We start from the raw sequence: 27,278 nt of genomic DNA, 5'->3' as shown, positions 1-27,278 counted from the left end.
GAATCGCAATCATTGAGCATGTTCAAGGGACAGAAATTAACCGATTTCTGGACACTAATGTTATCAAGGGATATGGGGATAGTGGGGAAAAATGGCATAGAGGTAATGATCAGCCATGATCTGTTTGAACGGCTGAGCAGGCTCGACGGGTCGATTGGCCTACTCCTGCTCCTATTTTCTATGCTTTTAAATGGACTATTTAAGTGCGAGGGCACCAGGCCAAAACCTCATCAGGTGTATACACACCCACCAGTAGGGTCACTGTCTGGCTAATCAGGAATGGGATCCATGGCTGACTATCCCCCTTCCTTTGCTCAGAGTAAACGATAGCAGTCACCCTAGCCAACATTAACGAATAGAGCAGAGACTGGGAATCTACTGATCTATATGGGTCAATATTACACCAGACCAAATAATTAAATATAAAACAAGCCGGTCACAGACCGCAAGACTGTGACATCTTCCTCTACCCTTCCACCAGCTCCCACACCCATCTAGTCATTACAACAACAGCTTTGACCTTCTATGAGGCCTACTTGATGAGCTCTAGCTCTTTAGGAGGGGTTCTTCAGTTAGTTACACATGTGATCATCATGCTACTACAGCATTCAACTCACTTCTCACTAATCTCCCCTTGCACAGCACACTCCAAATCATCCAGCTTCTACTTCAGTACTTGCACCGGATTCCAACACGCTGCCCCTTAACGAATTACTAGTTGCATCCCAGCCTCTGTGTTTACATCCCATGATACATGTCTCTTCTGCAGAGGATGAAATACTTCCAGCCAGGACAATGCATCCTCTTCACCTTTTCCTTGTATGTCCAGCCAAACACTATGCAATTTTCCAGATATACATACCTACTTATCAATTCCACCTCCTTACCAATTTTTTTTCCAGTCTCCCTCTTTACGCTTTTCTTCATGTTACAGGTGTAATGTTTGCTTTTGGCCAGCAAATATAAAATCCTGGTCCACAACTTAAGGACATTCCCCTCTTGCATGTCGTGCCCACCAAAATCAACAATTGAACCAAGTTAGACAAACCACAGGGTCCTAGACTGCCGAATAATTTCACATTAGAGTTCTTAACTCAGTGCCAACATTCATATTACATTTATAGTTAAACCCAGGCTCAAACCCAAAAATCTCGAATTGTTTTACTGGTAAGCAGTAAGCAACGGAAGCTGGGGAGGAAATGAAGAGAAAAATCAACTCCAAGAAGTCCCATGCTGAAATCTATCGAAGCTAGTCCTTGCTGGCATATGGTATCAATTTCAAGCATCAAGATGCTGGGCGGAGTTTGCAGCATTTGGAAAATCAAGTTTTCAATTCAACATTAGGACTATGCATAATCGTTTTCACAATACAAATCATACTTTTGGGATTTGAAATATTCCGTGTATGTTCCAAAATAGCTTTCAAGTAGACTATTTTTGGGTACAAGGTGTTCAGCAGGAAGACACAGAAGCCATAGGACACACTGAACACTGCAGCCCTCAAGCCAAAACATAGCAAGACTTGTTTTTATTTAAATCTGGAGTGCAGACACTGGTTTAGCTCCTATCGTGCAATTTAGGTAGTGTTTCCCACTGCTGGTTCAACTGTTTTTGGACAGTACTGGGACAGATAGTGGCAGAAAATCAGTTTCGGGATCAGTTGAAGCACATCTTCACCCATTTCTTTGCTAGAGTCAAATTTTCTAGTTGTCATTTCCACCAGAGGTCAGAAGTATCTGATCAAATATGGGTGGGTGCTCTTAAATGAAACAAGAAGTGATATTACGTGTGACATTTTCTGTCATCATTGGCAACACTGGATGCTGTCTGGAATGGCAGCATTGCTAAGGGAGGCAGAACAGTGTGTGCCTGAGGATAAGAGTGAAGTAGTACTTTCAAAATAAACTTAGCCCAATCCAAACAAGCTTGGGAGGTTTCGTGGTGGTGCGGTGAGAAGCGCACGAGGGGGAAAGACAAGAACACTTTAAAATAATAAATGTCAGTACTTGTTAGAAGTTTTAGATCTCTTTCAGTCCACCAAAATTCATCAAACAGCATCATCCAAGATTAGGAACCTGAAGAGCTCAACCTTATAAGCAGTAACTACAATATGTACTCTTTCCAGTTCTGGTGTGGCAAGGTGCCCTAGGCGGACATTTGAGCACTAGTTGAGTAACAGGAGTCACTCATTGATGAGTCTTGTAGTTCATGGCAACCAATCGGTTGTAACCAACTGACTGTATAGCCCTGAAAAAAACAGGTGTCCCCAGGGAAAGAAACAATTCAGTCACTAAATAAGATTACTCAATTTAAAGAAAATTCAGGGGGAACAAGGGTGAGAAGGACAGAGGTGAAAAGGCATGTACTGAACTTAACTGGACCAGCCATATAAACACTGTAGCTACAAGAGGTCAGAGGCTGGGAATTCTGCAGCAACTAACTTACCTCCTGACTGCCCAAACCCTATCCACCATCTACAAGGCACAAGTCAGGAGTGTGATGGAATACTTCTCACTTGCCTGGATGAGTGCAGCTCCAACACTCAAGAAGCTCGACACCATCCAGGACAAAGTAGCTTGCTTGATTACGCTGCCTTATCAACCATGAGATTAGAATAGATAGGTGCCTGTTGGCCAGCACAGACACGATGGGCCTGTTTCTGTGCTGTATAACTCTATGACCTTGAACGTGCACTCCCTGCACCACCAGCACACATTGGCAGTAGCGTGTACCATCTACAAGATGCACTGCAGCAACTTGCCAAGCCTCCTTCAATAGCACCTTCCAAATCTGCGAATCTCTACCACCCAAAAAAAAAGACAAGGGCAGCAGGCGCATGGGAACACCAGTCACTCGCCATCCTGACTTGGAACAGTATCACCATTCCTTCACAGTCACTAGGTTAAAATCCTGGAACTCCCTTCCTAACAGCACTGTGGGTGTACTTACACCACATGGACCACAGCAGTTAAAAAGGCAGCCGCTCACAACCACCTTCTCAAGGACAATTAGGGATGGAAAACAAATGCTGGCCTTGCTAGCAATGCTCACATCCTGTGGACATAGTAATCGTGCAGATATGAAAGATAGCCTTACAGCATCTTGAGTTCAATGAGCACTTTAGAAGAATAAAGAATTTAGTCAAGCAAAATTTCACACCCACATGTTCTATCACAGCTGTGCAGTGCTCGGTGTTGCGTTTTGTGCTGTAGTTCCTTTTCCTCCAGTCCAGTACACCATTCTGTTCAGAGTGCTGTAAGCTCACACCAACCCCTAGAGATTTTACACCAGAGACACTGTAAAGAGAATAGAAATATTCAGGAAAAGAAAAACCACAGCAGAATGATTTTGAAACATGACCTGCAGTATCAGGACTATGACAACATCTCCTGTAAATAAAAAACCTTCAACTCAGTGCACTGGGCAGTGGAGGTACACATCATAAATACTGAATTTAGCCTCAGGCCTCTTACAGGTTTATATTTTTTTAAAGATATTATCCTTCTCTGCTTCCAACCCCATTTCTACTGAATTTACGAAATTATAAAATTTTAAAAAGCGTGCTGATCCTACAGAAAGCCAGTTACTGCTACTAGACAGTAGAAAAGACTCAGCGAGTTGCACAAATTGCAAGAAAGTTTCACCCAGAGTTTAGATATTAAAACAGACAAACATAAAAAGAGTAAACGAAGATCAGAATTTTGGCATCAACTGAGCATTTGTTAATAAGTTACTAGGAGCAGTGATAATGCAAATTTTCTTACATTTTCATTGAAAAGTTTAAAATACATCCTTTTGAAGAACAATTAGAAAATCAATTCATACAACTGAAGATAGTTTTTCTGCAGCTTATAAATCCATTTTGTTTAAAATGCAGGACATTTTTACTAAAGCAAATTTTTAGGTACAGCGTTTATATCAAACTGGTATACACACCATACCGAATATTCCACCAGTACAACAAATCCCTACTATAGGCAAAGTACCGGAGTATTAATAAATTAAACACAAAATCAAGTAACCACGATGATAAAAAAAAGTTTAAAATTTCAGAAAATTTCTTTCAAACATTGTTTTGAATTACAGAGCTGCCAGAATGACTTCAGCCCTAACCAGAATCATTCCTATATATCAGGATGTGTAAAAATCTAGATTTAAACTTACCTGCAACCTATAGATTTCCCCGCATTTTTCTTGTGATGAATCGCTTGTTGTCCATCTAGAAAAACATCAAAAGTCACCTTCATAATTGATGTACCAAATTGTCGCAGCTTAAAATAACTAATCCTGAAGGGCCAATTTCCATTTCCCTCCCCCATTATGAAAGGCTCTTCTGGTGACAGGAATATATTATCTGTAGCTCTTAATTCAGTTTTCTGATCACAAAGCAGGTAGCCTCAAATTGCATTTTGTACTTGCTCCCTTGCACAAAAAAAGCCTTGGAAGGACTGGAAAGTCAGGATGAGAAATGACCAATAGATACTGACAACATTGGATGAGAGCAGAGAAGATAGACCACTGAAATGAACAATTTATGGTAAAAGGAGCTCAATGCTGCATTTATTTCAAAGCACAGACACACAATTTTTAAACTTCACCTCATGAGTTAGCTAGCTAGACTGCCACGTTTGATGTGTGATGGGTGTGGAGACAGAACAGATTCACAATCACAAGACTCAGCTCTACTTTTTAAAAAAAAACAGTAAAACTTCAGCATCTTTCCTTTAAAAATGCAATTGGAACCTACTAATGTTTTTCATGCAACAGCATCACCAGCTAATCAAATGAACTACAATATTAACTTCAACTGCATAACCTGGCAACTGCCATGTAGCTAAATACATGTATTTAATGGATTCTTCACCTACCCAGAAATGTCAAAGCATTCATAATTATGACAAATTACAGATTTATGTGTGGGGGTTAAGGTGGGAGGAAAAAGGGGTACACCAAAAAAAATTTGCATCATCAATTTGCTTCTTATGTCCGACTCAAGTTCAAAGGAACAAAAACCCAGAAGAGATTTGTTAAAGAAGTGTTTTTTAAAAAAATGAAACAAATACTATTAACTGAAAATAGCCACTTTACATTGCATTGATTGTACCCCGCATGGTTCTCTTTTCATGTCAAGGGCCCCACAATCCAATTAAGAGAACAGCGGTCAACTTGGCTGCGCTTCTTCCCCAACCTATCTGACCTGGACAAAGCTATTGTTGTAAATCGTTTGATACAAAAAGTCCACAAGTCAGGCAATGTTTCTTTATTAGTACAGCTAGAAGGAACTACAAATTGCTGACACTTATTGAATATTGCCGCTTTAGAGTTCCCAATTAAATAGCAGGGCAAGGGTTAAAAAGCACATGGAGCACAGTGTGTAAACTAGCCATGTACCTTCTTCCTGGCTGGAAGCCTCAGAACTGTCTTCTTTGAAGTGTTCTGCAGATTTAGACAACTTTAACACTGGCTGTAAATTTGCTGCAGGAGAAATTAGATGCAATTTAAAAAAAACTAACATCTTACCATGTTTATAATACTCCAGTGAAACAATAAAGCCCATTATGGTAATTCAAGCTAATTAGAGGTTCATACAAAAATGTAAAAAAAAGTCTAATTTGTATGCAATGAAAAGATTGAGATGTTTCTCATTCAAGCAGCTTTTCTTCCACCCCCATCAGTTCTGTTGAAAGGTCATCGACATGAAATGTTAGCTCGGTTTCTCTCTCCACAGATGCTACCAGACCTGCTGAATATTACCAGCACTTTGTTTTTATTTAAAATTTCCATCCTATGTTTAAATCCTCCCCACTCCCTTTCATGGCCTTGCTCCTTCCCATCTTTTTGATTTCCTTCAGTACTACAAACTCACTCTCCATTCCTGACTCTAGCTTCAGATGCCCACTCTTCCTTCACCCCATCACTGGCAGCCTTACATTCATCAACTTAAGCCCCAGTGCTCTAGAATTCCACCGTAAACCTTTCCAACTCTTAACTCCCGCTCCTTGGCCATCCCCACCAAATATCTCCTCCTTTAGCTTGGCATCTGTTTTTTTCTTTATGCCTCAGTGAAGTCTTGGGACATTATTTTCAGTGCCTTTAACATAGAGCAAAGACAAGCAAGCATTTTAGGAAGGTCGGTAAAAAAAAAAGATCAGGGAAAACAGGTATACTGATTAAACAGAGCAATTTAGTAAGTAGAATAGTCATGCAACAATTTTCCATTAAGCAACTTGAAGATCATTAACTCCTCGTCTGTGATTGGAGTGTCTTGTTGCTGCCCCTGCCTCCTGACTTTACTAATGTACTTGCTTAACTTTTAGTTTTCTGAGTTTTCTGTTCTGATGAAGAGCTACCCCTGAAATGCTGAAGTCATTTCTCTTTACAGGTACTGATTAACCTGTGGATTTCGAGCATTGTTTTTCAGATTTCCAGTTTAAAGAACTCAGTTTTAACTAGCTGAATCAAAGGGAGCCCAAGATTTAAAAAAATAACCATGAAGTTGAATTTTATTTTACAATTTTCCTTGTAGGAAACAGATGAAGACGCACATACTCCATATGTTTATTTTATTAAAGTATTTCATCAATCCCGCAGAACGTTGGTCACTTACTGAGATGCTGACTGCAGTCAGATGACTTCCCAAAGAAGAATTCACGAACGTGGTCACTTTTTAAGAAAGCTCGAGATGGAGACGAAAACAGTTGCCTAATGGATAAAGATAAGAGATAACTTTAGTGTATGTACTAGACAATTAGAGTTGGGCAACATCCCACACCAGAAGCAAAATACAGCATACAGAATGAGCACTTAATCTGGTCTAAATTATAGTTAGTTATAGTGTCATAGGGTCACAGCATTGATCCTCAAATTAGCATCAAGAAAGCCATCTCAGCATTCTGCAAAGCAACTATTAGGGTACAATACTAGAAACGAGAATCCCCTTCTGATGGCATTTCTACTTACAGTCCTCAAGCTGTAGTTTTACAAAGTACAAGCTCTGTTTTTGTAGTAACAGGTATACTATGTGCTTACAATGATTGGAGGGCTCGACTAATGTGCATTCAAGTGCATGGTGACTGCCATTTAGGATGCACGTCTACATTTCGTTTTGACTGAAGATAATCAACAGGACAGTTTGCTCTTTCCATTCAGAACGAACGATTATCAAAAGATTTTTTTAAAAATCCAATCAATTCATGAACTTTGTGTTGGATAGCAGAAGCAGCATAGGATTAGGCAGGTAAATGTGTGGCTACATAGTACAGGAGGGAAGGATTTAGATTTATTTGTTTTATAGGACATGGCCGCTACTGGCAAGGCCAGCATTTGCTGCAAATCCCCAATTGCCCTCGAGACGGTGGTGGCCTTCTTAAACCACTGCAGTCCACCTCGTGCGGGTATACCCACAGTACTGAGGGAGTTCCAGGATTTTGATCCAGCGACAGTGAAGGAACGGCAATATATTTCCAAGTCAGGATGGTGTGTGGTTTGGAGGAGAACTTGCAGATGGTGGTGTTTCCACGCATCTGCTGCCCTTGTCCTTCTAGCTGGTAGAGGTCCTGGGTTTGGAAGGTGCTATTGAAGGAGGCATGGTGAGTTGCTGCCATGCATCTTGTATATGGTACATACTGCTGCTGTGTATCAGTGGCAGAGGGAGTGAATGTTTTAAGTGGTGGATGGGGTTCCCATTAAGTGGACTGCTTTGTCCTGGATGGTGTTGTACTTCCTGAGTGTTGTTCGAGCTGCACTCGAGGAGAGGATTCCATCACATTGCTGACTTTTGCCTTGTAGATGGTGGACAGACTTTGAGGAGTCAGGAGGTGAGTTACTTGCCACAGAATCCCCAGGCTCTGACCTGCTCTTGTGGCCACAGTATTTATGCAGCTGCTCCAGTTCAGTTTCTGGTCAATGGTAGCCCCTAGGATGTTGATAGTGGGGGTTTCAGCGATGATAATGCTGTTGAATGTCAAGGGGAGATAGTTAGATTCCCTCTTGTTGAAGATGTCATTGCCTGGCACTTGTATGGCACGAATGCTACTTGCCACAGCAGTGATTCTGGATAAACTTGTTAGAATTTTTTTTTTTTTTTTTTAAAGGAGGTACCAAAGCTTGTGGACAAAGGAGACTTTGTGGGCACTGCTCATCAATTAGTGCCACTTAGCAGGTTGGTCAAAAAGGTAGAAATGTATGAAAAAGGATGGCAGTTATTGAAGTGCATTGCCATGAGCTGCATAACAGAACAGAGGAAAGTGACTAGTTAGGTGCTCAAGTGTCAGTGCTTGGACCATTGCTACTCACATTGTACATTTATGATTTGGAAGTGGGAAGCAGTAAGTAGAAGTAAAAGTTTGATCATGACACGACAGAGGTGATGATGGGCAGAAGGGTTGCAAACAAGAGCAGGCTCATTGTGCACAGAGGATTCTTGGATAGATTGAGCAACTAGGCGAATGGTCAGTCGTGTGTGCGTGTTGTTCTAATGAAAGGTCACAACCTGAAGCTTAACTTCGTTTCTCTCGGTGGGCTGAAGATGCTGCCTGACCTGCTGAGTATTTCCAGCATTCTGTTTTTGTTACCTTTACCATCCCTGGCACTAGGCAAGTGAACTATGGGAGATGAATGTGTTTCCATTGGAGAAGAGAGAGATGGGATCTTATTCAAGGTATTTAAGATCCTCAACTGCATTGATAGTCACCACCCAAAGGAAAAATGTGAAATAGATGAAGCTCAGAAGAGGGATGGTGAATGACAGATCAAATATAACTATTTCACACAAGCCAGAAATTCATATTTGGAATGGACCTCCCAGGACAGCAATCAAGGCCAGTAACAACAGCAATTTTAAATGGATGTTAGACAGGCATTTGGCAAGAAAATCAATTGAGACATATAGGTAATGAATTCTGCATTGTGCTTTTGAACTCTGGGGCCAGCCAAATTGACTGAAATTGAACTTTTCCAGTCCTGTACATTCCTATGCTTATACTTTTAGCTCATCTTTCAATGACAATGCATTTTGTGATCTGATGTTACATCTGACCCATTTTCAACTGGTCCCATGTAGTATGCATCTTGCTTTGGCCAACTGTTTTTCCAGCAAGTTTATAGAGTAGCATTTAAAGATTCAGGCCTTACAATAAGCACCAGAACATTCATTTCTAACCATGACAATAGGGATAACCAGTAAGCAGAGAAGTGGAGTTTATTTTATAGAATAAAGTCTTACCACACATTAACCTCTATACACAGCCAAAAAAAGGACAGCTAAAGGTCTAATGTTTTCCCTTCAGTTTTTTTGTGTCTTTAGATACTTTCAGACAGCCAACAGTTAACAAAATACTACAGAAATCATTTGCATCTGAAATATAAATAGTGGAAACAACTTTAATCCTTTCCCTCCTAAAAAGGAGCTTATGTTCTCTCCTGAGGGTAGATTAAAAGCATTGCAGTTCTCACCATTTCTTGCTAAATTAGGGAAGGCTGTCAGACAGCTCAGTATGAAGTAGTTTGCAAGCACGCTACAGCACAGTTCACATTTTCCACTTGTGTAAGAAAGCAGAGTCATCTATTTGTAGTTTTTTAAAAATTGATTTGCTCAATACTATTTTAGCTGCATGCAAGATGTCCGAGAAATTCCTTACTACTATCCTGGCAGTAGCTCGATGCAAGGACGGTGTAATTTGGTCATAGCTCTTATTGGGCTGACAAATTTAAGTATAGTCCTTAACTGGATAATTGATGGAAGTACTTATTTAGTCTCCGAGGAGATGTAGAGGACTGCAAAAGACCATTTTAGAGGCTGGAATGTTCCTTACACCTAAGGAAGTAGACCCAAAGTTAGAGAATCTTCTCTTGGGCAAAGAACCCTACAAGTCAACCAGTGCAGAAGAGAAGCTCAAATGTACCGCGAGAAGCGTTTTAGACCAAATATGGACGAAGGGCAGCTGATGAGAGGGAAACAAAGAGGGGGGAAAATGGCTACCATCATTAATTTTAACTCAAGTTGTAGAAAAATAGCAACGAGTCAAATTCTAAAGTCATGTAAAGGCCTGTTGCTGAAAGTAGAGTGCTGGAAATGTCGATGCTAACAGGCAGAATAAACTACAAAAAAAAAAATGGAACAAAAATTAGACGAGAAAGATACAGCTAAAGACAGAAGAGAAATAGCAAATGAACTAAAGCAAGAAAGCAATGTAAAATCTAGCTAAAGGAAAGGGGAATTAAAATGCAAAAAATGAGGTAATCAGTAAATAAGGACACCCCTTCCAGCTCACTAATCTCTTTATAAGTCTGAAGAGATTCAAAAACTGACCAGCACAACAAAAACATAGGCCAAGAGAAAATAATCAGTCATAGCAACATGTCACCAAACTTCAAAAATGAGTCAAGACGTTGGATTTAAAAAGAAATAAATTTTCTTAACCTGCTGGCAACACGAGCAAGTGCAATAGCCCAGGTGAGACCCACTAAATTAAATTGCCAATACCACTTAGGAGACAACATGTCCGTTAGGTGTAGCTCACACCAAGAACTCAGTCCTTATCATAACACAAGTGAAGAGTTATAGATTTCCCCTTCTCATTGTCAAAGGGTCACCTACCAGTACAGCAACTAACTTGAAACACTGCAAACGAGAGATTTAATTCCTTACAGCATGGATACTATATGAAATTCAGAAAAGCACAAGTTCATTCAGCCACATGGAAAAAAATTGAAGAATTTAAATAGAGTAAATTCAGAGTAATATGAAACAGTAATATGGCCTATCAGACATGTACACGATAACTTATGCGTAGATGTGGGCAGGGTTCTTAATGAATATTTTGTCTGTCTACACAAAGGAGAGGGATGATGCAGACATTGTAGTTGAAGAGGAGTGTGAAATATTAGATACGATAAGCATGAGAGAGGAAGTACTAGAGGGTCTGACATCTGTGAAAGTGGATAAATCATCAGGGCCGGATGGATTGTATCCCAGGACGTATAAGGAAGCCAGAGAGGAAATAGCAGATGCTCGGAGGATCATTTTCAAACCCTCACTGGATACAGGCGAGGTACCAGAGGACTGGAGATCTGCGATCGTTGTACCATTGTTTAAACAAAGTAATTCATGACAACGCTACTTCATCGGACACGTCATCAGGATGCGCCGCGGTGCGCACATGCGCAGACGGTCTCATGCCCCCTGCGCATGCGCTGCGGTCCGGCTTACCAGGACCGCTTTGCGCATACGACGCGGTACGCGCATGCGCACACAGTCTCCTCATCTCTGCGCATGCGCTGCGGTCCGACCTGCCAGGACCGTTGTGCGCATGCGCAGATGACGTCATCGCGTTATTTCGTCTTCCTCGCCGACGCGCCAGTTTGGCCTCTGCGCATGCGTCAAAGCTTCGGCGCGACTTTTTGAAAGTGGAAGGAGGGGAGGTTTCGTCGGGCATTTTCTCGCATTTTATCTGAATTATTTATTCGTTTTGGAGACTTGCTTCATTTTTATTTGACACAGGAGATTGTTCCAAGGTAAGCTGCTCTGCCTTTGTAAGTTGCTCTGAAAACATTTCCGTTATCTGGGCCACCGCATGTTCTCCAGTCCCTGTTGTGAGTTGCTCTGAAAACATTTCCATTGTCTGGGCCACCGCATGTTCTCAAGTCCCTGTTGTGAGTTGCTCTGAAAACATTTCCGTTATCTGGGCCACCGCATGTTCTCCAGTCCCTGTTGTGAGTTGCTCTGAAAACATTTCCATTGTCTGGGCCACCGCATGTAGCAGGATGAAGGCACAGTGACTGTGATTTCTGGCGCCAAACAGTACACACTGCAGATACATGATGGCCAGGCTACCTGCAGCTGCATCTTCTCCATTCAGACTTTGTTGCCCTGCAAATATGCTGTTGTTGTGCAGAGGCATCTGGGTCTGCCTTTGGACAGGCTCGCCCCCAATTGTCGCTGGCATGCATCGCAGACACCAACGACGACAGGCATGGCTGCTGCCATTGTGATTACAGAGGAACAGCCAAGGCCCCTCAGCCACAATGAAAAATACCGCTTGCTTTCAGATCAATTGTACCAGCTACAACAGGCCGTTCTGCAGAGTGGAATGGCAGCATTCATGAGGAGACTGGACTGGCTGCGGCAACAGACTCTCCGCTGGCAGCAAGGACTGGCTGATGAGATGGAGCCATTTACTATGCCCAACAATTGCCCGGAAGCACCTTCGGATGGAGGTGGCCGCGCGCTGGACATCAGTCACGTGTCACAAACCCTGGATCCTGAGCGTCTCACCCCCTGGCCTAATGATCTGATGGACCATACATATGCCTGCCTGTTCAAATCTCCACTTCCCCTACCTGCGGTGCCCTCTCCTTGCTGCTCAGTTACACAGTCACCTGCTCCTACACCCATCAGGGCAGTGCTCATGGGCACACAGTTACCTGCTCCTACACCCATCAGAGCAGTGCTCATGGACACACAGTTACCCAGAATTGTTGAGGTTTTGTTTTGCATGTTATTTCCCCGACTTTGCAACTGCACTTCAGATATTCAACTATGGTGGGGGGGTAGAGGGGGGGGGTGGGTGAAAAGAGGGGGAGGGGTGGGTGAAGAGGGGGAGGGGTGGGGAGTGCCGGGAGGGGTGGGAGAGGGAGCATGCAAAATGCAGGGACCAAACAGTCCCCTCCCCCCACCCCTCCCTCCCACTCCCCCCCCCTCCCTCCCACTCCCCCCCCCTCCCTCCCTCTTCCCCCCCCCTCCCTCCCTCCCTCTTCCCCCCCCCTCCCTCCCTCTCACTCACCCCCCCCTCCCTCCCTCTCACTCACCCCCCCCTCCCTCCCTCTTCCCCCCCCCTCCCTCCCTCTTCCCCCCCCCTCCCTCCCTCTTTCCCCCCCCTCCCCTCCCTCTCACTTCCCCCCCCCTCCTCCCTCTCACTTCCCCCCCCCTCCCTCCCTCCCTCTCACTTCCCCCCCCTCTCACTCCCTCCCTCCCTCTCACTTCCCCCCCCCCCACTCCCCCCCTCACTCCCCTCCTCCCCCCTTCCCCTCCCTCCCCCCCCTCCTCACTCCCACCCTCCCCCCCCCCCACCCTCCCCTCCCTCCCCCCTCCCTACTCCCCCCCCTCCCCCCCTCCTCACTCCCACCCCCCTCCCCACCCCTCCCTCCCCCCCCTCCTCACTCCCCCCCTCCCCTCCCCTCCACCCTCCCCCCTCCTCACTCCCCCCCTCCCCCCCCACCCTCCCCTCCCTCCCCCCCACTCCCCCCACCCCTCCCCCCCCACCCTCCCCTCCCTCCCCCCCACTCCCCTCCCCTCTTCCCCCCCCCCACTCCCCTCCCTCCCCCCCCTCTTCCCCCCCCCTCCCCCCCCCTCTCCCCCACCCTCTTCCCCCCCCCCCCCACCCTCTTCCCCCCCCCCCTTCCCTCTCACTCTCCCCCCCCCCTCCCTCTCACTCTCTCCCCCCCCCCCATCACTCTCTCCCCCCCCCCCCTCCCTCCCACCCCCCCTTCCCTCCCACCCCCCCTTCCCTCTCACCCCCCTCCCCTCCCTCACTCCCCCCCTCCCCTCCTCACCCCCCACCATCCTCACCCCCCCCACTCTCTTCCCCCCCCCCCACCCTCTCACCCACCCCCCCTCCATCCCTCTCCCTCTCACCACCCCCCTCCCTCCCTCTCACCACCCCCCTCCCTCCCTCTCACCACCCCCCTCCCTCCCTCTCACTCCCCCCCCTCCCCCCCCTCACTCACCCCCCCTCCCCCCCTCCCCCCTCTCACTCTCCCCCCCTCCCCCCCTCTCACTCTCCCCCCCCTCCCCCCCTCTCCCTCTCACTCTCCCCCCCTCTCCCTCCCCCCCCCTCCCCCCCTCTCACTCTCACTCCCCCCCCCTCACTCTCACTCCCCCCCCCTCCCCCCCCTCTCACTCTCACTCCCCCCCCCCCCCTCTCACTCTCACTCCCCCCCCCCTCCCCCCCTCTCACCCACCCCCCCCCCTCCCCCCCCTCTCACTCCCCCCCCTCCCCCCCTCTCACTCCCCCCCCTCCCCCCCTCTCACTACCCCCCCCCTCCCCCCTCTCACTCCCCCCCCCCCCCCCTCATCCCCCCCACCCACCCCCCTCTCACTCCCCCCCCTCACACTCCTCCCCCCCTCCCTCACTCCCCCCCCTCCTCCACTCCTCACCCACCCCCCCTCCCCTCCCACCCCCCCCTCCCACTCCACCCCCCCCCCCCTCCCCTCCACTCCCCCCCCCCACTCTCCCCCCCCCCCCCCCTCCACCCCCCTCCCCCCACTCCCCCCCCTCCCTCTCTCCCCCCCCCCCCCCCCCTCCCCTCCCCTCCCACTCTCCCCCCCCTCCCCTCCCCTCCCACTCCCCCCCCCCTCCCCTCCCCTCCCACTCTCCCCCCCCTCCCCCCACCCCCCTCCCCCACCTCCCCACCCCCCCCTCCCCACCCTCCCCCCCCCCCCCCTCCCCCCTCCCCTCCCCCTCCCCTCCCACCCACTCTCCCCCCCCCCTCCCCCCCACTCTCCCCCTCCCCTCTCCCCTCTCCCCTCCCCCCTCCCCTCCCACTCCCCCCCCCTCCCACTCCCCCTCCCACTCCCCCCCCCCTCCCACTCCCCCTCCCCCCCCCTCCACTCCCCCTCCCCCCCCCTCCACTCCCCCTCCCCCCCCCTCCCAACCTCCCCCCCCCTCCCACTCTCCCCCCCCCCTCCCACTCTCCCCCCCCCTCCCACTCTCCCCCCCCCTCCCACTCTCACTCTCCCCCACTCTCACTTCCCCTCCCCTACCCCCCTCCCTCTCCCCTCCCCCCCCTCTCCCACTCTCTCCCCCCCCCACTCCCTCCCCCCCCTCCCACTCCCCCCACTCCACCCTCCCCTCCCACTCCCCCCTCCCCTCCCCTCCCCCCTCCCACCCCACACTCCCCCCCCTCCCTCTCTCCCTCTCACTCTCCCCCCCCCCTCCCTCCCTCTCACTCTCCCCCCCCTCCCTCCCTCTCACTCTCCCCCCCTCCCTCACTCTCACTCTCCCCCCCCCCTCACTCTCACACTCTCCCCCCCCTCCCTCACTCTCACTCTCCCCCCCCCCTCACTCTCACTCTCCCCCCCCCCTCACTCTCACACTCTCCCCCCCCCCTCACTCTCACACTCTCCCCCCCCCTCACTCTCACACTCTCCCCCCCCCTCACTCTCACACTCTTCCCCCCCCCTCCCTCTCACACTCTCCCCCCCCCCTCCCTCACACTCTCCCCCCCCCCTCCCTCACACTCTCCCCCCCCCCCTCCCTCACACTCTCCCCCCCCCCCCTCCCTCACACTCTCCCCCCCCCCTCCCTCACACTCTCCCCCCCCCCTCCCTCACACTCTCCCCCCCCTCCCTCACACTCTCCCCCCCCTCCCTCACACTCTCCCCCCCCTCCCTCACACTCTCCCCCCCCTCCCTCACACTCTCCCCCCCCTCCCTCACACTCTCCCCCCCCCTCCCTCACACTCTCCCCCCCCTCCCTCACACTCTCCCCCCCCTCCCTCACACTCTCCCCCCCTCCCTCACACTCTCCCCCCCTCCCTCACACTCTCCCCCCCTCCCTCACACTCTCCCCCCCTCCCTCACACTCTCCCCCCCTCCCTCACACTCTCCCCCCCTCCCTCACACTCTCCCCCCTTCCCTCACACTCTCCCCCTTCCCTCACACTCTCCCCCCTTCCCTCACACTCTCCCCCCTTCCCTCACACTCTCCCCCCCTCCCTCACACTCTTCCCCCCCTCCCTCACACTCTCCCCCCCTCCCTCACACTCTCCCCCCCCCTCCCTCACACTCTCCCCCCCCCCCTCCCTCACACTCTCCCCCCCCTCCCTCACACTCTCCCCCCCCCTCCCTCACACTCTTCCCCCCCCCCTCCCTCACACTCTCCCCCCCCTCCCTCTCTCTCCCCCCTCCCTCTCACTCTCTCCCCCCCCTCCCTCTCACTCTCTCCCCCCCCTCCCTCTCACTCTCTCCCCCCCCTCCCTCTCACTCTCCCCCCCCTCCCTCTCACTCTCCCCCTCCCTCCCTCTCACTCTCCCCCTCCCTCCCTCTCACTCTCCCCCTCCCTCCCTCTCACTCTCCCCCTCCCTCCCTCTCACTCTCCCCCTCCCTCCCTCTCACTCTCCCCCTCCTCCCTCTCACTCTCCCCCTCCCTCCCTCTCACTCTCCCCCTCCCTCCCTCTCACTCTCCCCCTCCCTCCCTCTCACTCTCCCCCTCCCTCCCTCTCACTCTCCCCCTCCCTCCCTCTCACTCTCTCCCCTCCCTCCCTCTCACTCTCCCCCTCCCTCCCTCTCACTCTCCCCCTCCCTCCCTCTCACTCTCCCCCTCCCTCCCTCTCACTCTCCCCCTCCCTCCCTCTCACTCTCCCCCCTCCCTCCCTCTCACTCTCCCCCTCCCCCTTCCTTACCTCCCCCTCCCCGGCACCGCTACCGCTGGTCTCCCCGCGCTGATCTCCCCGACCCGCTCCACACTCTCACTCCGGCCATTGTATTCTGCCACGTGTTTGTTAGGTTTCATCTCTGTGATTTTTTGACCCGCGCCATCTTTAGTCCTGGCAGCTGCTACAGTCGCAGGCTGTGATGTTTTCGTGGCACATGCTGTAACTGCGCATGTGCCAAAACAGCGCCACCTACCGATCGCATTGTCAACAATTGCGGTCTTGTTTAAAAAGGGTGCGAGGGATAGGCCAAATAATTATAGGCCAGTCTGTCTGACCTTGGTGGTGGGAAAATTATTAGCATCAATTCTGAGAGATCGGATAAATTGTCACTTAGAAAGGCGTGGATTAATCAGGGATAGTCAACATGGATTTGTTAAGGGATGGTCGTGTCTGACTAATTTAATTGAATTTTTTGAGGACGTAACAAGGAGGATTGATAAGGGTAGTGTAGTGGATGTTGTCTACATGGATTTTAGTAAGGCATTTGACAAGGTCCCACATGACAGACTGGTCAGAAAAGCAAAAGCCCATGGGATATAGGGGAATGTGGCGAGTTGGATCCCAAATTGGCTCAGTGACAGGAAACAAAGGGTAATGGTTGACAATGTTTTTGTAAATGGAAAGCGGCTTCCAGTGGCGTTCCACAGGGTTCAGTGTTGGGTTCCTTGCTGTTTGTATTATCTGTTAATGATTTAGACTTAAATGTGGGAGGCGTGATTGGAAATTGCAGATGACACAAAAATTGGCCGTGTAGTTGATAGTAAAGAGGATAGCTGTAGACTCCAGAAATTATAACAATGGTTTGGTTGAGTGTGCAGAAAATGGCAAATGGAATTTAATCCGGAGAAGTGTGAGCTAATGCATTTGGGAGGGCAAACAAAGCAAGGGAATATACAATAAATGGGAGGATACGGAGAGGGGTAGAGCAAGAGAGAGGCCTTGGAGTGCATGTCCCTGAAGATGGCAGGACAGGTAGATAAAGTGAAGACATATGGAATATTTTCCTTCATTGGCCGAGGTATAGAATACAAAAGCAGGGATGTAATGCTGGAACTGTATAAAACGCTGGTCAGGCACTGCTGGAGTATTGTGCCCAGTTCTGGGTCACCACATTACAGTAAGGACGTAATTGCTCTGGGGAGAGTACAGAGGAGATTTACAAGAATGTTATCAGGGCTTGAAAATTGCAGCTATAAGGAAAGATTGGATAGGCTAGGGTTATTTTCCTTAGAAAAGCAGCTGACGGATGACTTAATTGAGGTGTACAAAATTATGAGGGGCCTAGATAGAGTAGACAGGAAGCATCTGTTTCCCCTAGCGGAGAGGTCAATTACCAGGGGGCACAGATTTAAGGTGATTGGTAGAAGGATTAGAGGGACATGAGGAAAAAACTCTCTCACGCAGAGGGTGGTGGGTGTCTGGAATTCGCTGCCCAGATCGGTGGAGGAGGAAGAAACCCTCAACTCATTTAATTGGACCCATCTCTGAGGTGCTGTAACCTGCAAGGCTACGGACCAGATGCTGAAAGGTGGAATTAGAATGGGCGGCTAGATTTTTCAGCTGGCGCAGACACGATGGGCTGAATGGCCTCTTCTGTGCTGTAACTTTTCTATGGTTTCTAAATTGAGTCAGGCAAGTGGAGTGCATCACAGTGGATGTGGAGGAAAGAGGGAAAATAGATTTTTAAAATAGCATCTGATGAGAGGACTGCCAGGGAAGAAAATTAACAGGGCAAAAGAATACAGTATTTCTCAAAAGCAGGAGGGAGAAATTTGAAATATAAAGTTTGCCATTCAATCGAACTGGGAAAAAACCTGGCAGATGACTCTTAAAACCCCAAAAGTAATATATTTAGGTATAAAAAGATATATGTGTATGGTAAGAGACCAAACATATTTAAGGATGAAATTATTTCTCGCACTTGCTTGCAACAAAACCTCAAAATCTGCATCTTTGAAAGAACACACGGCAAACTACATCAAAACAGATTCTACTACAGAACAATCTTCGAAGCCTATAACCACAGAATTGGAATTTGGTCACAGCATCCAGGAGGGGCTAAATGGCCTACTCCTGTTACTAATCAGAAGTGCCGAACTACTATAACTGACAAATTTCAAGGCTAGGAAATAAGAATCTCATTATAACTGCATGTTTCCTGATAGGAAAGTTTCACTTTGACCTGCCTATTTAACTTTTGTTTTCAACCATTAAGTGCTGTACTGGAGTAGCCGCTTGAACGGAATAATCCTGGCTTTAGGAGATGTGCACAGCCAGGTGAAAACAGCATTGGGTATGTTCCATAAATGGAGGGGAGATCATGCAAGATGAGGCAAAATCAGCACTGTAGGTCCACTGTAGTCCTGAAGAAGGGTCACTGACCTGAAACGATCTCTCCATAGATGCTGCCAGACCTGAGTATTTCCAGCATTTCTTGTTTTTATTTCAGATTTCCAGCATCCACCGTATTTTGCTTTTATTTTAATGTAGTTCCACTACTACTTTAATACCTGTGCCCAGTGGTTACCTTATGATTGACTCCAAATCTGAGTGCCGCCTGTCTTCTCTCATCTGCGAACTGTGACTTAATGCCCGCAATACAGTCCTGCCAGAAGCATCAACAGAAAGATCCTTAGGAAGCTGTACGAGAAAACAGAATATAATGTTTTAGAATCACAACAAGGGTGTGGACTTGGGTTATGCACAATTAATTCAACCCACCACTGGAAATACAACTAAGCTCTAAAACATCCGAATTAGGGAATGGTGACATTCAAGAAGGTAGCTCACCACCACCTTCTCAAGGGCAATTAGGGATGGGCAATAAATGCTAGCTTTGCCAGTGACACCCATATCCCACGAATGAATAGAACAAAATTATGTCAACTGGTAGTCTCTATTACAAGCCCAAAAGTCTGCATGGTGGCTAATATGCACAGATCTACCAGTTAAGAACTGCTTGCATTTATAAGCATTATTCAGTACCCATTTGTACTTCCCAATACATGATCGGCAATATAATTTCACAATCCTTCAGGGAAAGAATCAAGCCAACTCAATAGGGAACTTCATCAGAATTAGACAATTAACCAATAGGTAGTGGTGTGGAGGCCAAAAAAGCCTTTATGATTTGATTCTGAAAATCATATGTGGGGATATATTGCTACCTTCACAGTGCAGAGAAAAATGCTTTACCAAAGAACAAATAGTGGTAAATAGGAACATAGGAAAGAGGAGTAGTTGGCCATATGGCCCCTCGAGCACGCTTCACTATTCAACTAGAGCATGGCTGATCTTCTACCTCAACGCCATTTCCTGCCTTTTCCCCATATCCCTTGACATCTACACTACCTAGAAATCTATTGATCTCTCGTCTTCAATATACTCAATGACTGAGCCTCCATAGCTCTCTGGGGTAGAGAATTCCACAGATTCACCACCCTCTGAGTGAAGAAATTCCCCCTCATCTCAGTCCCAAATGGCCTACCTCTTATTCTGAGACTGTGTCCCCTGGTTCTAGACACCCCCCCCCAGCTAGAGGAAACAGCCTTCCTGCATCAACCTTGTCAAGCCCTGTAAGAATTTTGTATGCTTCAATGAGATGAAATAGGAGTCACCTTGAAAGATGAGACTGCTGCAAGAAACAGCCAACTAGTTTGTGTAGCTAAATTGCTATGACTCCCCCCACAAAAAATAACACTCATTCCCTTTACTGCAATATGCCAATTTCAAAAAAAGCACCCTCTCCTACAATACCAGTATAACACCTGTACTTTCTATATTAATCATTCGTGTAGTAACTTGTCAATGTCTGCTAAAGAATGGTGGCTATTAAAATGTGTAGGTCTTCATGCCACCATAATCCCCATGGGTACAATACAAAGGCTCACCTTCACCAGGGCAATTAGGGATTGGCAATAAATGCTGGCCTTACCAGCAAAGCTCACATACCATGAATGAATAAAAAAAAAATCTTATGAAAAATTTGCAACTACAGGACACTTTGAATTATCAGATATTACCTAACGAATGGCCTGAGCAAAGTTCAGAAAAGCAAAGATAACTAGCAGAGTGTCCTTTGAATAATTATGTTGGTTCTTTAACTCGTGATAGACAGTGAGGACTCTATTCTAAAATGTATTTCACTCGTTTTTAATTAGAATATAAAAAGCAAACATCAAAGATTTTGCACAATGCATGCGATTTTTTTTAAACTGCCCGACAAGCATCATATGGGAGCGAAGCCTAACCAGTTTAGGTGTGGATAAAAAGCAAGTCTCCTAATGGTATACTAAGAAACCACTTTAAAAATAGGAATTCAGGGTGGTATGCTCAGCTGTTCAGTGAGTCAATGCCTGAAATTCACTGAGCTGTTGCATCTCACCTGTCTTTGGAATGAAGAGAGTTAAGATCTGGCCAAGATCCCATTCCTTCCACTCACCCAAAATAGGAAGGACCCATACTCTTAAACATGACAAACAGACTAATGGCATAAGACTCTGCCAAGCATCAATGAATATTAGGTTCTGCTTTGGCTCCAACAAGAGCACGGACTCCTTGTAAACGATGCTTGGTTGAGAATTTGTCTCCTCCAGACACTAGGACTAATATACTGCCTTCACCTTAGAACTGTTTGGTAAGCATGTACTCACTTCAACAAAATAAATAAAACCAGAATCCTTGAAAGGTAGAGAAAGATCCAATCCACTGGCACAGCTGCTTAGGCAGGCTCGAGAAACTTTTGACAAGACAATCATCTAAATACAAATGGATGCATAAGTGCTGGAAACACTAATACATTCCAACAATGGAAAAATATTCCATAAACACTTGGAGGCCCATAGGCCATGGAAATGGGCCTTGTATTTGCAACTTTTAGAGAGAGAAAGGTGAACTGCAAATATTCTGGGATAATGTGGAAGTACACATCGTTCACCACACAAAGCACAACTCGAACTTCTAACTTTTCAGTAGTCCATTTAATTGCCAGAGATCAAGGACCTCCCTCTCTACCACCTCCTCACCCAATGTACTGGGAGACTATGAAGTAACAATAGAATCTGTTCCATTCCCAGTTAACTAGAACCATCAATCTAGAAAAAGAAGCAAGGCAACTTTTTAATCTCAAAATAGATTTCTGATCAGGACTAAATAGGTGACTAGAATGCACAATTCCAAGAAACTCAATGTACAAAAGAAACCTTCTGTTGGCTCTCCTGATCAAGCACTTCAGACGCTCAAGTCAGGGAAATCATAATTTCATTTTATATTTAGCTATTAACAGCAAAGGGTCGCCAACCTTGTGGGGCTCTATCTCAGGGAATCCGGGACTGCATAAAGGATCACAGAAGTATTATTGTTCTGCTTCAGCTTGCAGGTGGGCCACCTATGCCCACCGGCATTGAATATACTCCTATGTGTCATACGAGGGATACCACTGATCACGTATTTGTCCTGTAACAGTCCTCCAGTTCTCAAACAGTTCTTCAGTCAAAAGGAAATCAGCAGTCCTCATGTCTGGAGGAGACAGAAATTCTCAACCAAGCACTGTGACAAGGAGCCTATGTTCTTATACTAGGCTATTCACTGCTGCAATAAAGTGATGTCAATCCTCTAACAAAGGTTGGTAGCTCTCTACCAAGAATAGAAGAACTGCCTCAATTCAAAGTTGCTTCCCTATCCCCTTCTAGAGAATCACCTTGAACGAGGAACTTAATGTAGATATGGATTTCAATTAGCTCACCCCATATCTGAAGAACTAAGCCTAAAATGAGTAGCTTTTATAACAATGTAGTGAAAATCCAGCATCATTAAGGTGGATAATATTGATCAAGCATTACTACACAACACAAAATTCTTAAATATCTAGCAGGACAGAAATTAAAACGTTACCACGTATTAATTTTTCCAATATAATGCAAGTTAAAATTGATGTGGAACAATAACACGAACAATGGAAGTTGTCTATGCATCATTTCTTCTCACCTCAACTCCCTGCAACTTAGAAATTTTACTGAGTAAAAAACTTACTTTAGTTAAAAACTCCTGCAGCTCCTGGTGTGTTTTTCTCACAGTACACATCGAGAGATCCGTCCGCACAACCTTAAATACAATTTTACAACCGTTGTGAATATTGGTACAAATGCGATACAAAGATCATAGAAAGTTAACAGCACAGAAACAGACCACTGGCCCAAAGAAACACATGGGGAACATCTAAGCACTGCCTGCAGCATAGAGCAAAGTCACAAATCTGATCCCTAGTATCCAAGTTGTGAAGAAAGGAAATAAAAAGGTAAAATCAAGGCTATTATTTTGAGTTACATAGCAAAGATAGGATAAGGGAACACAGATTCAGGCTAGTAAACAGCAAATTTAGGACTGACAACAGGAATTTCTCCTTTATATTGACAGTGACCAATGCATAGAATCGATTTTCAGGAAGATTAGAAGGCAAAAGACTGGCTGAGAATTGCTCTTGCAGAGAGCCGGCATGGACACGATGGGCCAAATGGCAAACAGCCTCCTCCTGTGTTGTAGCCATTCCATATTTCTATGATTCTAAGTGAACGCTAAAAATAGGGACTTTAAGAACTTGCATTTATATAGCATCTTTCACAACCTCAGGAAATGTCAAACAGCTTTACAGCAATGAAATAATTTACGTGTCGTCACACAGTTATAATCAAGGGAAACAAGATAGCCATTTTGCATGCAGCAAGATCTCAAAACAGCTTTGAAATAATCATAAAATCCGTTTGAGTGATATTAGTCAAGGGATAAATATCGGCCAAAACACTGGGTGAACTTTCGTCCTCAAATAGTGCCATGGGATCTTTTACATCTCTTCTGTAAACAGTACCAACACTCCGTCAGTACTGCACTGAAGTGTTAGCCTACATTATGGGCTCACGTCTCTACGGCTTGAATCCAGAACCTTCCGATACAGAAAGAAGAATGGCAACACTGAGCAAGGCTGAATTTGTTTGGGTGAGTGAACAGGGAAGAATCTTCTTCATCCATAATTATTGCTTGATCTAATGAGGCTACTTTCAAATTAAAATAAACGTGGTAATTATGTGCACGAGTCTTGTCAATCTCAGATATTGTGACCATCTTGTGCCCTTTAATCCATGACTGTGTGCTTTAAAGGCTAATTTAATTGCATACAAATGTCTGGTTAAGTCAAGATTCCTCTCTCCAATTACACATTTCAAGTTTTTAAAGAGGTTCGAGTACAGCTTCTAAAAAAGCTCCAGAGCAAAAAACTTTCAGAATACATACAGTCTCTGATCTAAAGTAGCAATTAAATATTTTTAAACACTCAACTTGCCCTTTGCCTTATGTTGCTTAATTCAAATTATTGGATAGTTCAAATTTCCTCCTTGCAAAAACACAACTAAATTGTCACTATGCTATATCCAGGTCTAAATTGCATGGCCGTGTAATATTCTCTTTTTCATGAGCAATAGATCATTTGGTAACATTTTTATCTTCGATTTATTCCTCTATTGTAGGCAATGATGCATGAGTATACCAAATCAAAACAAACACTGGAAGCGCCAATGTCATTTTTCAAAAGCCTTAGTAGCAAAGGGTTCCTGCACTACTACAAAGAGCAACAGTGAGTGTAACAATCTTATCAATCCTAATCATATGAAGCTAAAGGCGATATTAATAAAGCCATCATTCAGTTCAGCTACACAAGCCAAATAAATCCTTATCCACCTACAATCTTGGACAGCAACAAGCTCCTGACTAGATTTCCATTCAACTAATGTCAACGTTAGGCAGAAAGTGAAGGCTCCAAACCTGAAACATGAACTCCTCTACTCTCACCATTTATAGCAGCTAACCTGACTCATCCCAGCATTTTCTGCTTTTACTTAAGATTTTCATCATCTGCTCGGTTTTTCTTTTTGTTAATATACAAAGCAAATTCAAGATCATCTTTTACTTACATCAAATGTGTACTCCCAGTAGTTGTCCGATCTCTTTTTTGACACAGTTTTGAAGGTAATATTTTCAATCTGCACACCTGAAAAAAAACACAGAAAACCTAAGTAGCAAAATAAAGGGTCAATGATCAGCTGGAAATAACTTCTGCCGCTAGGACACAAGGAAATGAACATGCGGTCAGTTTGTATATCATTCTTAACCACTTTAGTGACTATTATTATTACTGGACCTATTGGGAAACACTGTATTTGTGCATTTCTTTTTCAGGAAACTCTTCTTTCTTCTTCTTCTTTCTTTTCTACAACAAATGATTTATAGGAATTCTGGAGCCTAAGTTTTAAATGGTGCATTTACATTGCAGTTATGGGTTGCAAATCAACAGGTCCACCAAATGGTTTATAAACCATGTGCGACCCCACTCTGGATTTACACTGTCATATTGAAGTAGCATGACCCTAACCCACCCCTGCCCTCCCCCCACAGAAAGTCTCATGCCACTTTGGAGTCAGGACTGGGCCTTGACTGCATATTTACTAACTCAGGTTCAGCCAACATCTAAAGTGGAAATTAGTTTGCACCAATGCTGAACTTGAAGTGTAAACGGAACCTTAAAAAGTAAACTGACACTGATCTGAACACAGAGAATTTTGTCTCCAACTGAAAATACCTGAATTCCACTTCAGTCGCAGTTCCCTGCTACACCGGAGAACGGCTCAACTGTGAGAGTCAAAACAGCACTAGGTGAAGCCAATAAAAGATGGTACTCTAGATTAAAGAGGAAACCACCAAATTGGACTAAAACTTCAAAAAAGCTCTACTAACTCCCTCAGAGCTATACACATTTGTCTGGCAGTTGTCACAACATCCTTGCAATAAATTGGAAGTGCAAATTTCAAACCATTTCCAACATTCTGATCAGTTTCTTTTAAAAAGAGGGTTTGCTCATACTTGAAAGGCACTTACTTTGCAAACAAAATGCCGTGGTTCAAATTTGTAAACAGCAGAAAAACTAGAGGCAACTTGTTTCAAACTTTAAATGAGTTAAATGTAAAATAGGAAAAGTGAACAATTAAGCAATTGCAGTGGCAAGTCTTTCAAACTTTATTCACATAATCCATCAGTTCTGCCTTTTGACTGCTTTACAACATTTTTCTGAGCAGAACATGGTTTTTTAGCGTATATACCAGTCAACATTAATATTTAATCAAATCTTAGTATTTTCTCCAATTAGTCTCAAACATTTCAGTGTCCCATTGAGAACTTTGCTCACTCAGAGCATCACATGATCCTCACACTTACGACATAGTTAAACAGCCATGGTGCCAGAGTAGTTCTCGTCTGTTGCAATGCCTCTCAAACAACTGAGAACTTGCTTATACAGCAAGTAGTAATTTTTCAGTAAAAGACTTAAGTGAGGAAAATTTCAAAATAACCAAAGCTCTGTATCTGAGGTGGAAGAAAAGGAGGTGGTGGTGGGAGAGAGAGCAGGCAAGCAGGGCAGGTGAGTGAGAGAGAGGGAGTGTACAATTTACTTTTATCCACAAGAAACATCTTGGCACATCATCTAATGAGGCATGAAGTTTAAAGAGAACAAGGACAATTCCTTATTCATTTATAGTGGCACACTGAAGTACATGGTCAATAAGAAATGCAGGTCATCCTTTAGAATTTAATCTGGTTGAAGTGAGAAGGAAAAGCTAATGGAAGTACTTTCTGTACAAAATACCAAACATTACCACTACATCATCTGCTTGTCAAGAGCTAATAAAATTACCCACTTCTCGTCAACCCCAATGACTCAATATTTAGGTCTCCAATCTGCTCCTTATCTTTTCTGGTGATGTACGGAGACACGTCAGCAGATGCGCATCTTAGACCATCTCTACCAACAGTAATTATACTTTACAGACACACAAAAAAGAGCTACTGGTTCAGCCAGCCTGTCCTACAGTTATGCTGCCTTATACATAACACAGACACTCCCTAGCCACTTGGAGAAATGTAATCTCTGAGTTAAAAATAAAAAAGGTAAAAACTCTGACCAGCTAGGGCAAAGAAAACCTGGACAATTCCTTAATGACACCCTTAGGTGATGAAAACTGGTCCAGGAGATCACACTGACCCTGATTTATGTTAGCAGGATAACTACCACTTACGTAAAGCGATCTCAACCCCAAGAACAGGTCCAGTACTTGCTTTAAGGACTACAGTGAATCAGTGCTTGCATGAGCTGCCTGGCTGTTCCAAGATCCACTGTCTTCTGGAAAAAGAACATTCCAATGTCCAACACGGTCCTGCCCTACATAACTTACAAGCTCGACCCCTAGTCCTTCCTAACTGATACAGTTCAAATAATTGGTCTGCACAAACACAATCTGGCACCTATATCATTTTGTGAACCACTATCAAATTACCCCCACATCCACACTTATCTAAAGTACAGTTGAGCCTATTTGAATAACTAAGGAGTTTTAAACAGGAAATTAATCTAGTGGTCCTCCACATTCACCATTCTGGGTTCATCCGACAGTGTTAAGGGTTGACAAAAATGAGGATCATTATTAGGCTGTTAGAGTCATAGTGTTTTACAGCACAGAAACAGGCCCTTCGGCCCAACGCATCTGTGCCGACCATCAAGCACCCGTCCAAACTAATTCCATTTCCCTGCACTGAGCATGGAGCCTTGTATGCTATGGCGTTTCAAGTGCTCATCCAAATACTTAAATGTCCTGCGTGTTCCTGCCTCTACCATCCCTTCAGACAGTGTGTTCCAGATTCCAACCACCCTCTGGGTGAAAAACTTTTTCCTCAACTCCCCTCTAAACCTCCTGCCCCTTACCTTAAATCTGTGCTCCCTAGTTATTGACCTCTCCGCTAAGGGAAAAA

At 45.8% G+C, this 27,278-nt stretch overlaps 1 protein-coding gene across 4 annotated transcripts in view; it reads right to left on the bottom strand.

The window, feature by feature from the left end:
- LOC137381430 (zinc finger CCHC domain-containing protein 2-like) overlaps positions 1 to 27,278 on the bottom strand; it is a 62,611-nt gene that overhangs the window by 20,485 nt on the left and 14,848 nt on the right. For 3 of the 4 annotated variants that reach the window (XM_068054019.1, XM_068054044.1, XM_068054027.1), the window contains exons 3-9: positions 24,395 to 24,471; positions 22,464 to 22,535; positions 18,961 to 19,073; positions 6,608 to 6,702; positions 5,392 to 5,475; positions 4,165 to 4,219; positions 3,164 to 3,296 (exon numbers count right to left, since the gene is read on the bottom strand). In XM_068054019.1, the coding sequence (XP_067910120.1) occupies positions 3,164 to 3,296; positions 4,165 to 4,219; positions 5,392 to 5,475; positions 6,608 to 6,702; positions 18,961 to 19,073; positions 22,464 to 22,535; positions 24,395 to 24,471 (629 nt within the window). The remainder of the gene's footprint in view (positions 1 to 3,163; positions 3,297 to 4,164; positions 4,220 to 5,391; positions 5,476 to 6,607; positions 6,703 to 18,960; positions 19,074 to 22,463; positions 22,536 to 24,394; positions 24,472 to 27,278) is intronic. The other variant, XM_068054034.1, reaches the window with a different exon arrangement.

Source organism: Heterodontus francisci, chromosome 2, assembly GCF_036365525.1.
Source record: "Heterodontus francisci isolate sHetFra1 chromosome 2, sHetFra1.hap1, whole genome shotgun sequence".
Taxonomy (NCBI): domain Eukaryota; kingdom Metazoa; phylum Chordata; class Chondrichthyes; order Heterodontiformes; family Heterodontidae; genus Heterodontus; species Heterodontus francisci.
Note: the sequence above shows the minus strand (reverse complement) of the source record. Positions and strands in the feature narration are given on the sequence as shown.